Here is a 14,216-nt window from a genome sequence, read left to right as displayed (position 1 = left end):
GGGGGGTGTAAGAAGCCTTTGTGCAGCTCACCAGGGGGGACAGAGGGGGAGGTGTGTTGTGTGGAGGAGACAGATGAGGGCTCTGGATCTGGCCATAGGTGATTTATTATAAAGTCTAATATCAGGCATGTTCTCCTGTATCAGGAATGTTCTCCTGTATCAGTCTGTTGGAGAACGTGCTCCGCTGTGGTGGAGAACGTGGTCCGGGTTATCCAACATGGACAATCATTTCATTATTATTTTGATCTCCTTAATAAACTATTCTATGTACCCTGGGACGATAACTGTTACTGCAGCTTTGCTTTCTACAACTAGGACACTGGTTCTGAAGAAGTGGAACGGTTGACTGCACCCTCCGCACCAGCAGGTGGCGGTAGCGATGGCTGTAACGCACGAGGCGTCACGGGAACAGTGAAGTAGTGCGCGACCGCACGTGGCCCTTTCCGTTGGTTCAGTTAGAGCATCCAGAGGGAGAGCACGAGAGGAGCAGCACCAGTCTTGCAGCAGCACCAGCACAACGCGTTACAGCAGACACCATGAGGCCAGGTGAGTTACCTTTGGGTTTTACTGTTGTTCTTATGTTTATCAGAATAATCATATAATAATTATAATAAAGTGAGCGCTGACTTCGCTCCTCGTGTGTTGGCCGTTAATGTGTCTCGGCCTACTCCGGCATGCTCACGTAACTTGACGCTAATCTGGTTTAAACGGAGAGAAAAGTGTCCCCACGTGTGTGTGTGTGTGTGTGTACGGGTTCTCCCGTTAACCCGGTAACGTTAACCCCTCCGTCGTGTAACACGCAGTTAGAATACACCGATATCTTCATGTTCAGCAGCAGCACGTCGCTGAACACGTGTTCCCATTCGCCTGCAGGGTGAGACTATTGAACACGCACGGGTCCATGTTGGTTATTATAATTATTATTAATGTCGTTGCTGCGTTGTTTACCGTGTCGAACGCGTTTGAGGAGGGAGGCTGTTTCGTTCTACTTGATGCCACGAGGCCATGGCGGCGTGGGGGAAACACGGGCTGGGGGGGGGGGGACTGAGCTCGCGTGGTGGGGGCTGGTCCCCACACGCTTATATAAACGCGTAGTCCTCACCTGTGAACGGAATCTAACGCCAAAACTAGTCCAGGTTGCAATCGCAAAGTTAGTTTCCCGTTAATCGTATAAAACAAACAGCAAAACGTTCATTCAAAATAAATGCATTGTATAATATGTACAGCTGTAAACCAGCACGTGCGGGCACAGAACACGTGAAGCTGGTGGTCTGCCTGTAACCAGACATGCACATGGGCTGTTCCAGGGTACAAACAATACTAACGTGCACAGACCACAGTGGGCTGTTTCAGGGCCACATGTGCAGCCATCTTTGTTTATTTTCATCACTGGTTGCTCTCCAGCTGATGGGTTGGAATGAGCCCTCCTCCTCACTACCATGGTCTAAAGCAGTGCACAGGAGCATAAACGTGAGTCCGCTCTGTCCCCTAATGTGTAATCTGTGTTTTCATTTTAAGGGTTTAGTCCTCGCGGAGGACGAGGTGGGTTCGGTGACCGTGGAGGACGAGGTGGGTTCGGTGAACGTGGAGGACGAGGTGGTTTCGGTGACCGCGGAGGACGAGGGGGGTTTGGTGACCGCGGACGAGGAGGATTCAGAGGACGAGGTAAGCCTCTCATCATAGCGGTCCGATAATAGTGGTCATATTGTATTGATCGAGTGGGTTGGTACGATTAGCATCCTTTTATAACCAATCTTTTTTTCAGGTGGAGGATTCAGGTCTCCCGACGGTGGAGGATTCCGGGGTCGAGGGGGTGGCAGAGGCGCCCCAAGAGGGAGGGGCGGTGGCAGAGGAGGCTTTGGAGCAGGGAGAAAGGTGGTTGTTGAGCCTCACAGACACGAAGGTTTGTTTTACTCTGGGGTCTAACCCGTTGGTGGATGTTCAGCCGTTATTCAGCCTGTTTCTTTCCCGTTTGTCTCTTAATGTCTATTAATTAGTATACTGCATTATATACATTGAAGTACTGTTCCACCACTACTGATGTGCTTTAGTTGTATAAAACCCAAGTATAGTCTCTGCGTCCAGCACATTTTTACCGGACTCAGAGCCCCGTAGCCTGACTCGTGGTGTGTTTGTTTCCACTCAGGAGTGTTCATCTGCAGAGGGAAGGAGGATGCCTTGGTCACCAAGAACATGGTGGTGGGAGACTCTGTGTACGGAGAGAAGAGGATCAATGTGGAGGTGAGATGGTGGTTCCTCACAGCACAGCGGTCGGATCATAATTATTAATGTATATCAAATATCAGAAGAACTCATGAGGAGTCCCGGTCTTGTGGTTAAGTAGCTTGCATGGCCAGACGTTAACGGCCGTTTCCCGCTCTGTTAGGAAGGAGAGGTGAAGATTGAGTACAGAGCCTGGAATCCGTTCCGCTCCAAGCTGGCAGCAGCCATCTTGGGGGGAGTAGACCAGATCCACATCAAGCCTGGCGCAAAGGTCATGTACCTGGGAGCAGCCTCGGGCACCACGGTGTCCCACGTCTCTGACATTGTTGGACCAGTGAGTACTTTTTTTTTTAAATTATTGATTTAATAAAGTTCAGAATGTCTCTGGAATGCTGACACCAAAGAAGTCAAAGCTTTCCCAAACAAAGTGAAAACACTTTGAAGGACCTGTGACATAGAAGTGTTTGTGTGTTACAGGAGGGTCTTGTCTATGCCGTGGAGTTCTCCCATCGATCGGGTCGCGACCTTCTCAACGTGGCAAAGAAACGCACAAACATCATTCCAATCATCGAAGATGCTCGCCACCCACACAAATACCGCATGCTGGTTGGTAAGTAGTCCCGAGCAACGTTGACACCATTGTTCCAACCGCCTTAAACTTAGCTCCACACTGCCAGGGAGGGATTATTATATTAAGGACATTATTACGACTCAAAGGTTGAATATCCTGTAAACGGTTTGCTTTGGCTGCTTCATAGCTTCTCAAATGAAGCTCCCGTGATCATAGAAACTAATGATCAAGAGGAATTATAGAGCTAACTGCTGAAGTGAATGAGATTTATTGTTTTGTATGCAGAGTTGTTAGATGTCACCGGTACTCATACCGGCTACTATGAATACTATTTTTGCACATGGGTCATTTTACTATATCGTCATGTAGCTTGATGGATGTTGCTGAAAATGCCAATGTACAGAGGGTGAAGCCTCATCCAGCAGTCAGTCTCATCTCCAACAGAAATGAGTGGTCAGTAATTGTCTCTCTCTCTCTAGGCATGGTAGATGTGATTTTTGCAGATGTTGCCCAGCCCGACCAGACGAGGATCGTTGCTTTGAACGCTCACAATTTCCTAAAAAACGGAGGCCACTTTGTTATCTCCATCAAGGTATGTTGGTGTTCCTTAAACAAAGTTAAAGGTGGACTGACCTTTATGGTGGACCGCTCATTTTTTTAACGAGTGCCCTGTGACGAGTTTGAATCCGTGTTTTCATTGACTCGGCTGCGTTTTGTCCTTCAGGCTAACTGCATAGACTCAACAGCGCCTCCAGAGGCCGTGTTTGCCTCAGAAGTGAAGAAGATGAGCGCTGAGAACATGAAGCCACAGGAGCAGCTCACGCTGGAGCCCTACGAGAGAGACCACGCTGTGGTGGTGGGCATTTACAGGTACAGTTTGTACTCATGGTCGAATACACTTATTGTCGTCAGCTAAATGACATGTAATGTACATGCTGCTCCCTTAAAGGACTGTTTTTAGTCCAAACTAATGCCTGCAAACTTTTCTAAACAATTGACACCCAGCTGAATGGTGGAAAAGCAACCCCCCCCCCCCCCCCCCCCCCCCCCCCCTTTCATAATCATATATATATATATATATATATATAATTAAGTTGAGCCGATTCCCAAACAGTCAACCTTCTCTTTAGGTATTGATTAAAAAAAGAGCCTGGTAATATGCCTTTTAATTGATCAATGATTAAACTAGGATTTACCCGTCTGCAGTAAGCTGCTGCGTTGACGACAGCTACATCTGGTGGCATGTTTAAACAGTTACATTTTCTTATATTTACACGACACATGACCTAAAATAGGACGACTAATTTCTCTGGATAACCGTGTGTGAACGGTTTTCCTACATTGTGGTAACGCTCCATTTACTGTCTCCTCCAGACCACCGCCAAAACAGAAGAAGTGAGGTGGCCAAAAAGAAGGCGTGGGGATTTTTCAACCACCACCTGCTTTTTATTCTTGTCCATTGCTCTCTTCCAACCTCCGCCTGCCTCTCCTACCATGAGATGAAGCAAGCGGGGTCAAATATGTCTGGGTTTCTTCTAACTGACCAAGCGTCCCGGCTGCTGGAGTCTTTCTATCACCGAGGACGTTGAAACCATTACATCACATTTGGTTTTCAGATTGAGTGTCATGTTAGTAGGGCAAGTTTTCATGTTATGTAGAGCTTCTCCACCTATTTTCACACCTGTGATCCATTCTGTCTTAACTGCTTAGGAAGGAAGACCAGTAGAAATGAATGACTGTAAAATATCCAGTTGACTTCTTTTTTAAAATTCAGCTGCCGCTTCCTGCAGTCTACCCTAAGAAGTACTTTAAATAACAGGATAAACTTTCTAAAGCATTGTTGAATGACTTGCAGTTAGTTTAACACATGGTTTTATTTGGGCTCCAGTAAGGTTTCTTGTTTGGTCAGTGCTTTTATTTTGATATTGTATCACTTCTCTATGCTATTCTTTTCTTGTAAGATGTCTTTTCTTTCCCGATTAAACCTTTTTATCTGGGCACTTCTTAATCCAGATATCTGAATCCCACTTGGGGATATCCCAATTATCCTCCATCGTTCAGCTCGGATGACGAGTATAGTTGGTGTACAATAAGTGGTCCGTTTTGTGCGGGCTTAATGTTGTGTACTTGCTGCACAATACCCACAATGTGTACATACAAAATTCAACAGGCCTTTCTCCACTCAGACATGTAGATTGATAGCAGATCCCTTTGTGTTGGCAGAGTATGAAGAAGGGTTGTAATTTACAACTTTGAACAGTTTATATATTCTTTTTTTTGACATGGCAACTTTGTTTTTAATAAAATGTTTGATTGCTATTGGCTTGTTTCTTTTTTGTCTCTACAAACTATTGCCATAACAATCATTAGGCACAACATGGTTATTAAATACCAGTAGACTGCCTCTTGTTCATAGTGTGTCCTCTCCAGGTACGGGTTAGACCACATGTCTGGCTTAGTCCTCTACATGTCGTAGTTAGACCTGGGTTAGTGTGATGAGACTCCCTTCCTCTTGGGTGTCTGGGTCCTGGCTTTCAGACTACCAGCTGATGAGCCACACCTGAGCCTGGAGGCTGCTATAAAGATGCCACACCTGAGCCTGGAGGCTGCTATAAAGATGCAACACCTGAAGATAGAGGGGTTGCTCCCTTGACCTGGCTGGGCATGTGGTTAACACTGCACTTTAACAAAACACTTTAAATTTATTGTGACATTAGACCAGATGTCTGGTTTACACTTGGGTTGGAGTCTGGCTTCAGTCCTCTACAGGTACTAGTTGAACCTGGGTTGGAGTCTGGCTTCAGTCCTCTACAGGTACTAGTTGAACCTGGGTTGGAGTCTAGCTTCAGTCCTCTACAGGTACTAGTTAGACCTGGGTTGGAGTCTAGCTTCAGTCCTCTACAGGTGCTAGTTGGACTCCATGCCTGGCTTCAGTCCTCTAGTCTGGGGGGCTGCTTCTTCTTTACTGAGTGTGTTCGCTGGGCACCAGTCTAGCCGGTAACCGGTAATCCTAACCCTTGGTCGTTAACCGTACCCCGGGGGGCTCTGGGGTGGTTGTGGCTACATGAAAAAGGAGTCTTAACTCATCTAAAGAGCGACTGTCCGCGGCGGATTTGTTTTGGCAGCCATTTTGTGAGGCTGTCTCAGGAGCGCGCCTGGCCGTGCGTTGCCTGGTGTCGGGAGTGCGCTCTCAATGCAGCCCCTCTCCTCTGACCGAGACTACCATCGCGGAGGGGCTGGCCAGCACACGGAGCGCTGCAGCTGGGCCTCATACGGTACTTCTCCTCCTCACGCCTCCCGGAGCGGCCGGCGGCCCCCGGCAGGACGTCCCCCGCCCCGCAGCCGTCAGTGAGCAAACCGTGTCTCCCTCTGGACCCCGTTATTACCCGGCTAGCTCCGCGCTGCTAGCTCACAGTAGTCCGCCGTACATGAGGCTCGGTACCGGGAGAGTCTGAGAACTAACCCTGAGCTGAGGCTCGGTACCGGTCGTGTGCTGAGGCGGAGGGTTTCTCCCCGTAGGCTCAGTCCTCATCGACCACCGGACCGCCTCGGTCTTCTGCACGCTCCACCGGGACTTTACCGGGAAACGGTTCCGCGACACATTACTGGGATTTCTGCAGTGGAAGAGGGACGCCTGGCCCGGGGAGGGGGGGCTCGTGTGGACGGGGAGATAGAGGTTCCGAACATGGCTCCGACGCGGAACTAGGTTCGACACACCGCCTGAGGTAAGAACCGGCCTTGCTCTACGGATGGGTGTGTGTGTCATGTCGGTGCTCAAGGGAACGGGGCTCGGTGGCATCATGGTAACCCTTCCCATGGGGTTCGCCCGGCCTCCTCGGGTCGTCAGATGGCTGATGGGGGGCTGGGGGGTATAGATGGCTAACGGGGACAATGGGTCGTGTTGAACAGTTGAGGTTCGGTGTCGGAGCTCCGGTGATGGACCGCATCACATGCAGTGTCCTCTAAGCCTACCCCGGGACCGGGTCTCGACAGCTCTCCACCTGGAGACTTCACCAAGTGTTGGTCATAAAGACGCGAACAATCGATGCGATCAGTGTGTGTGCGCGTGCATGTGTGTGTGTATCCAGGCAAGCTTCAGCAGCAGAGGTATCGCGACCCGAGTCAACGACACCTCGTAGAACGGAGAGGATGCCGGTTAATACCGGGGACATAGGGGCGACTGGTTGTGTGCGCGCGTGTGTGTGTGTGTGTGTGTGTGTGTGTATACATAAGCATATATACACATGCACATGTATGGGGAGACATATGATTATGTCTGTATATATGTCTATCTGTCTCTAGTGGGTACAGCCCGGTGTGACATGCGGAGGCCAGTCTGCAACCCCCGACTGTCCTCTGCAGATCTGCAGCAATCCTCTGCTCCACAGCTAAAGGCTAGCTTAGCTACCGCATCAGCCCCAGCCCTGCCCTGCCCTGGAGTCCAGGAACCCAGTTTCCTCCTTGTAGTCCTGCTCCCAGGACAGGAGCAGGACTACAAGGAGGAGACCTGATGCATAGCTGGAAGACATCTGGACATGTTCCCCTCTGCTCATTCTGTCAATGACTAACTACAGACGTTGTGATCTGAAATGTAGCCGATTTTAAAAGAGGATGTTTGTAACAAATGATGCCCCCACTTACTGAAGTTTGGGTAGGGGAACACATTTGAGTCTCAAATGGACATTTTCCCCAAACTACATGTTCTCTGCCTCATTTGTTTCACTCATTCTTTCTCTTCTGATACTGAACCTAGTAAGCATGCTGTGTGGTCGTCCGTCCTCTTCCATCCAAAGGGCCACGGACAGCCATGAAGGGAGTAAGGACCCGGCCCCTCAGGTGGAAGCTTCTGTGTCAGCTGACCAGTGAAGACGCGCTGACTCGATGTTTGACTTATAAATCCATGCATGGCCATTTGGCTACATGGGACTTACGCTGCAGGAAAAACTAGTTGAGGAAATGTTCCTAACTAGCACGGACAGCCCAGCCTGAAATATGTCTGGATGTTCGCAGATTGCTGCTCGGTTGTCCTGCAGACATCCCATCTCAGTGTCAGAGGATCCTAACCCGAGCTCTGTTCTCCGTGAGACCTGTTCCAGCTGAACCTGCTGCTACGGTTCAGTCAGCCTCTCATAGGCATCAGAGGGGAAAGCACGCTGCACCCACGCTCCCCCAACATTTACCTTCTGCAGCTATCAGAAAGTTTATTATTGAACAGAAACAAAGGCATAAAACACCACTTTTTATTTTGTTGAAATGTAAATCAATTAAGTGCTTGGTGTTTATAGTACACTACACCGTTTGCCTCCCTTTGACCACTGAAGTGGTCTGCCTTTTGGCCTCGAACAGCCAATGGACTAGTTCCCTGACTGACAGTGACAATAGTGTGTGTGTGTGTGTGTGTGTGTGGGTAGTCACCTCTTGTGTCGCTAGTTTCCTCTTCATCCTCTACTTCCTGTGACTGTCCCGTTCTCTGCTCCCTGTCGCTCTACGATTCGGGGATAACGCTGTTGTTACTCAAGCTGAAACTTTTTCCGAATTGAGCGGATGCGTCTTTGCTGCCTGTTGTGGATCTGTATCTATTATCTGTCCATTGGCTTACGGTGCATTCGTGTCCCCTTTTTTTAATTTTGATCTCGTCTTATAATACAACAGCTATTTGGCTGGTGTTCGTGGTTAGCTTATTTGGATTGTGAGTGAAAGGACACTGTACCGCTGTGTTTTGTTGGTAGTTCAACAGGGACAGAGTTGCGCCTCCTCTCCAGAGAAGTGAGCATCTGATCGCATCATGCCAGTTTAACTTTTTGACTTCCAATATTTGAATGTGATGGACTTCATAGTTCTGAACCAAGAGCTTATGGAGCAAGAGCGGCTGCGCAGAAGCTCTGTTTTTGGGTTTGCGTATGAATAAAAGAACAGGAAAGGTGACCAAAAAAACAGCATTCCATCCACATCCCTGTGTCTCATGAGGGTATTAAACCTGCAGGAATAATATGCTGATTATTATTATACATGTTCTTCAATATGACCACAGAGTTTGGTCTCAAGACGAGCCTTCAAAAACGGTCCTCCCGATCACTGATAATCACTTAAACTACTGCTCATGAAAATAAGGAATAAGAAAACTCTAAAAACATTCATACATCTTCAGTCTCAAAGTAACCCAGTGATAGTTGCCTGTACATTCATGACTACAAGAACGGCTTATAGCTAATTTGGTATATTTTGAATGGTGCCAAATGCAGACTAAAAAAGTGTCCCACAGCGCCGTCAGTCCTAACCCGCTACCTCCTAACCCTCTCTCCTGCCTGGCTGCTGACCGCGGCGTCAGTCCTAACCCGCTACCTCCTAACCCTCTCTCCTGCCTGGCTGCTGACCGCGGCGTCAGTCCTAACCCGCTACCTCCTAACCCTCCCTCCTGCCTGGCTGCTGACCGCGGCGTCAGTCCTAACCCGCTACCTCCTAACCCTCTCTCCTGGCTGGCTGCTGACCGCGGCGTCAGTCCTAACCCGCTACCTCCTAACCCTCTCTCCTGGCTGGCTGCTGACCGCGGCGTCAGTCCTAACCCGCTACCTCCTAACCCTCTCTCCTGCCTGGCTGCTGACCGCGGCGTCAGTCTTAACCCGCTACCTCCTAACCCTCTCTCCTGGCTGGCTGCTGACCGCGGCGTCAGTCCTAACCCGCTACCTCCTAACCCTCTCTCCTGCCTGGCTGCTCAGGACCGGACAGTAACATCACTTCATGCAGGACCTTCTGCTGGAGAGTAGCACATGGTTAGAAATGGAATCCCAGGTCTTTACACAGTCCTCGGTCTGTACAAAATTGCCTCTTTTTTTTTTTCCAGTTCAGCCAGCGCTCGTATAACCCTTTATCCTCTGCTGCAAAAACTTGCCAGTGGGTGCGTTGTGTTTTTTATTGTTGTTGCGGTGCAACCCCAGCCCCCTGCATTGGCCGTTGGTTTCACTTCTATTAATACTGTGCTAATGCCTACTCTACCTACAGTTTAACTGATTGTGTTAAAAATGAGATTACCATTATTTGTTAGGAAAAGTATTGGTTGCAATCCATATTGTCTTTTCTTATCTTTCAGTTGGTTGAACCAAACTGCTCTGTTACTTTAGCTTGCAATGTGACGTCTTCCACTGCCCCTCTTCCTGTGCACACTTTGTCCAATGGAATGAGGCACACTGCCCCTCTTGCCGTGCACACTTTGTCACATGGAGTGAGGCGCACTGCCCCTCTTCCTGTGCACACTTTGTCCAATGGAATGAGGCACACTGCCCCTCTTCCTGTGCACACTTTGTCACATGGAGTGAGGCGCACTGCCCCTCTTCCCGTGCACACTTTGTCCAATGGAATGAGGCACACTGCCCCTCTTCCTGTGCACACTTTGTCACATGGAGTGAGGCGCACTGTCCCTCTTCCCGTGCACACTTTGTCACATGGAATGAGGCACACTGCCCCTCTTCCCGTGCACACTTTGTCACATGGAGTGAGGCGCACTGCCCCTCTTTCCGTGCACACTTTGTCCAATGGAGTGAGGCACACTGCCCCTCTTCCCGTGCACACTTTGTCACATGGAGTGAGGCGCACTGCCCCTCTTGCCGTGTACACTGTCCAATGGAATGAGGCACACTGCCCCTCTTCCCGAGCACACTTTGTCCAATGGAATGAGGCACACTGCCCCTCTTGCCGTGCACACTTTGTCCAATGGAATGAGGCACACTGCCCCTCTTCCTGTGCACACTTTGTCACATGGAGTGAGGCACACTTGTCATGTGTTGATGTGGCTGAGGGAGATATTAGCTGCGTTTGTTTCGACACAGCAGCAATCCTTGAATTCAACTCTTCATGTAGGAAGAAGATGTTGTTACTGCTTCTTCCAAAAGTTGCTGTGTTTGTGTGTGCGTGCGTGTAGTGGTAATTTGGGCAAGGGGGTTGTTGCATGTGACCCTTCCACCTGTCCTTACTGGGACTCTATTTCTGGGTCTGTGTGTGTGTGTGTGTGTGTGTGTGTGTGTGTGTGTGTGTGTGTGTGTGTGTGTGATTGATTGAGTGAGAACTCTGACCCATTTGAACCTTCAGTTATAACGGGGATGGAGCTGGTGTCGGCACACGGTTCCTGTTTTCAGTTAACGTGACTTGTTGTCGTTTGCTGGATAGGGGGGGGCGGGCACGGGGCACCAAACCACAGTTTCCCCATTGGCCGTTGCTCTTTCAAAATTAAACGGAGCAATTTCAGCTGGCTTTGTCGTTGCGTCTGCAATCGATCAATGGATGCAACTCAATATATACGTTCGTTTGATCTACTTTTACTTACGATAGACGAGTAATCCAAAATGACTATATTGTGCGAAGCCTGCGGCGTGGTGTTTGAGGTGGGAATGTGAACGGGCTGCTTATTGGCTGGGGGATTAAGGCCCCTTGTGTGGTCAAAATGCTCTTTGCTGGGGTCCATAAGAGTCCCAACCAGGGAAATGAGGACTGGGACCTCACACTTCTAGTGATGAGGGAGTTTTTAGGAACAAATATTACTGGGACCAAAACTCAAAATTGCAAATGAACATTTAATATCAGGAATTCATGTTATAGACACCACTGTTTACTATGCCGTTGTGTATGAAATGTGCTCTACAAGTTAACCTGTTTTAAAAGTAAAGGCCCCTGTTGTACAATATTATGTATTTTATTATTACTTGTTCATTACAGTATTTCATAAACTCTTGGGTAGTTTGATTTCCTGTATAACATATTGTACATATTGTGTATGTGACATATTGTATACGCTTATAATCGGTTCTGAACAGTCTAATCTGCAGTTACTTGCCAGAACTGCAGCGGTCTGGTTCTGGTTGGGAAGAACTCGTTCTCATGATGGGAAATGTCTGTGTGTGTCTTCGTTCACAGAGAGAACATCACTTAATTCTGTCATATTTTCTCAACCTGTTCATGCGAACCCAACAAAATCTTGCTGAAATAATAATAAGTTAGGCAAACTTTCATTTGTTAGTTAAAACGTTTCGCTGTGACAACAGGATTGGTTCTTCAAGAGTATTGGTTCTCTAAAAGCAAACAATTTTATTTACCCGACTTTTGCAAGAACGTACCTCTTCAAGGTAAAGCCTATCAACCCTGTTGAGGTAGCCTAGCTTAAAGGGCGAGGCTTTTCCTGAAGAACAGTTCCTTAAAGCACAAATGTGTCGATCATTCTTAACATTGTCGCCACGAGGCTTCTTTCACCCTTAAGGTGTTGTCACGCGAGCACCTGTCGGTCCAAATATTTGCTGCGTCTCCCATTCACGTCGATTAAAGCCCATGTGACTGATAGATGCAAGAACGCCCACGTCTTTTAATTTAATTACCCACATTGGAACGACGAAGACAAACCAAAACAGTGAAGCTGTGGGCAGCAGAACCGAAACAACAATGAGCTAAAAGAGTCTCCAGAGCTGATGGGAACTGCAGTGTGTGTATGTGTGTGTGATCATTTTTTTTTTTGCTATTACCTTTTTGATATTAGGCGACATGTTGGCCTTTGATCTGTTGTTCAAATGAAATTATGGACTACTGCCGTTTGAAGTCCAAGCACAGCTGAAATGCAAGTAACCGATCGGCAGCCGCTTACGCCAGTGGTTTCTGAGTTCACACTGTCATAGTCTACATACATTTATTTTTTACACCGTATCAACCCCTCACATGGAACCTTATCAGATATTGATTAGCATGTAAATTGTCAGTCAGTCATCAGTAGTTGTGAGTCCCAACTCCAGGTTAGTTGTTCGATATATATCATGAGGTCATATATGGACTTGATATGTTATTGTCTAAGTGACAGACACTACTTTGGAAGGCCTTGGTAAGTTCATGGACCTAGTCTTGGACCAAATGTTCCAGGAAACTGTTGTGTGCGTGGTCTTGGTTTAGAAGATCAGGCCAGTAAAGGAGTCTCAAAGCTCAAAACTGCTGTCAGAACTCTTGAGGTCTCCTCAGACCCAAAACCAGCCACAGTCAAAAGTCATGGACCAGGAGTAGACAGCCGGAGAAAGACCAGGGACCACATGAACATCCAAATCAGTGATTAATGGACTTAGTGCTCAATGAGAATGTTGTTGCTGGTGAACTGTATACATGATGCTTGGATGATAATAAATGTTACGTAAAGTAAAGTTACATTTATTGAATCCATTACTGATGTCTATTATGTAATTCATAGAGATGCACTGATCGATGGGTTTCCCATCCAAACCAGGTATTTTAGATCGCCCATGACCGGACGGTCCGTTTCATATTTTTTGTTTTGGTGGGGCACATTTACAAAGGTCATGATGGTTAAACACAACATCAACCTCAATTGTTTTTCTTTCATCACAAAAGTTTTTATGTTTCTCAAAATGTCCTAAATAACAGTAAAAAACTGTGGAATAGGCACGTATTCAAAACTTTATTTAAGTCTGATACTGTTTTATTTACAGGTCTTGCATTCATAACCGTACTAAAGTGAAAGCATTTAGGTATTATTATTATCAGAATGTGAACACTGGCGTTTCTTTGTGTATATATAGTTGATATATACTTTGATATTTGAATTAAAAAGCGACTAGACTAATTTGAGACCATGAAATTGAATATGTTTTGGATCCAGAATAGTTTTCTCATCTAGAAAACAATCCTCAGATGCAAACAGGGACTTTTGAATTGAAAGATGGGCCATGTAGGCCTGCATGGTGCTGTCCCCCATACAACGTGGACCATGAAGACTGCTTATGATGCTGCTCACTAGTCTTCATTTACCAGACTTGAGGTTTATTAGAATATGTAAACTATTACTGTAAACTACACATTGACATGAGCAGGTTATTGTTCTTTAATAATGAAGGAAGCATCTACACTTTTTAAAAATAATAATTTTAAGGAACTCATGTCATTGTTTGAATAAAATAAAGGCAGATGTACGTTAGTGTGTGCATGTGTAGGGGAACAATGGCAGCAGCATTCCCACAGGTCGCTGTGTTTCATTCTGTGTCACATTTAGCTTCTCTGGCACCCAGTGAGAGGGTATCTCCTCCTCCTCCTCTGAAGCAGCCTGCAGTAGCAGCATGCTGCTCCTCTATCTTCCCTCTGCATCATGTTTACCTAGCAACAAGCATCACCCGCGGCTGGCCATCCCATTGGTCATTTGAAAACGCACCGGGGACCAATGGCAGGGCTGTTGCCATGGTACAGCGGATAGTTGCCGGGTGGAATTTTGCTGCAAGGCACGTGAGTCTGGAGTCTGCTTGCCTCCTCGCGCTGCCTGTAATCTCCTGTCTGGTCGTTAGTATGGCTGAACGTGGTTCGGTGGAAGCTCGTCAGTAGCTCTGTGAAGGGAAATACTAATCAGTAATAATATAGGCTCTGCTTTAGAGCGAGCAGCAGAGAGACAACA

General features: G+C 47.4%; 2 protein-coding genes across 2 annotated transcripts in view; both read left to right on the top strand.

The window, feature by feature from the left end:
* The first annotated feature begins 413 nt into the window (after positions 1–413).
* Positions 414–4,802, top strand: fbl (fibrillarin). The gene is made up of 9 exons (XM_034528649.1): positions 414–546; positions 1,519–1,665; positions 1,766–1,903; positions 2,147–2,241; positions 2,387–2,557; positions 2,701–2,833; positions 3,274–3,386; positions 3,519–3,664; positions 4,169–4,802. Exons 1-9 carry the CDS (start codon positions 537–539, stop codon positions 4,191–4,193), a joined length of 978 nt encoding a protein of 325 aa, XP_034384540.1. The 5' UTR covers positions 414–536; the 3' UTR covers positions 4,194–4,802.
* A 1,142-nt stretch (positions 4,803–5,944) lies between these two features.
* Positions 5,945–14,216, top strand: part of dyrk1b (dual-specificity tyrosine-(Y)-phosphorylation regulated kinase 1B) — a 33,425-nt gene continuing 25,153 nt past the window's right edge. Inside the window, exon 1 of the mRNA XM_034528662.1 lies at positions 5,945–6,519. The gene's annotated coding sequence lies outside the window, so the exon portion shown is untranslated. The remainder of the gene's footprint in view (positions 6,520–14,216) is intronic.

The sequence above is a fragment of the Cyclopterus lumpus genome, chromosome 25, assembly GCF_009769545.1.
Source record: "Cyclopterus lumpus isolate fCycLum1 chromosome 25, fCycLum1.pri, whole genome shotgun sequence".
NCBI classification, from domain to species: domain Eukaryota; kingdom Metazoa; phylum Chordata; class Actinopteri; order Perciformes; family Cyclopteridae; genus Cyclopterus; species Cyclopterus lumpus.
This window is presented reverse-complemented; position numbering and strand designations above follow the sequence as displayed.

Bases quoted from the DNA above. Each gene is read 5' to 3' on its own strand.
- fbl (XM_034528649.1), top strand. The intron at 2,834-3,273 runs GTAAGTAGTCCC...CTCTCTCTCTAG, and splicing joins CAAATACCGCATGCTGGTTG to GCATGGTAGATGTGATTTTT. The intron at 3,387-3,518 runs GTATGTTGGTGT...TTTGTCCTTCAG, and splicing joins ACTTTGTTATCTCCATCAAG to GCTAACTGCATAGACTCAAC.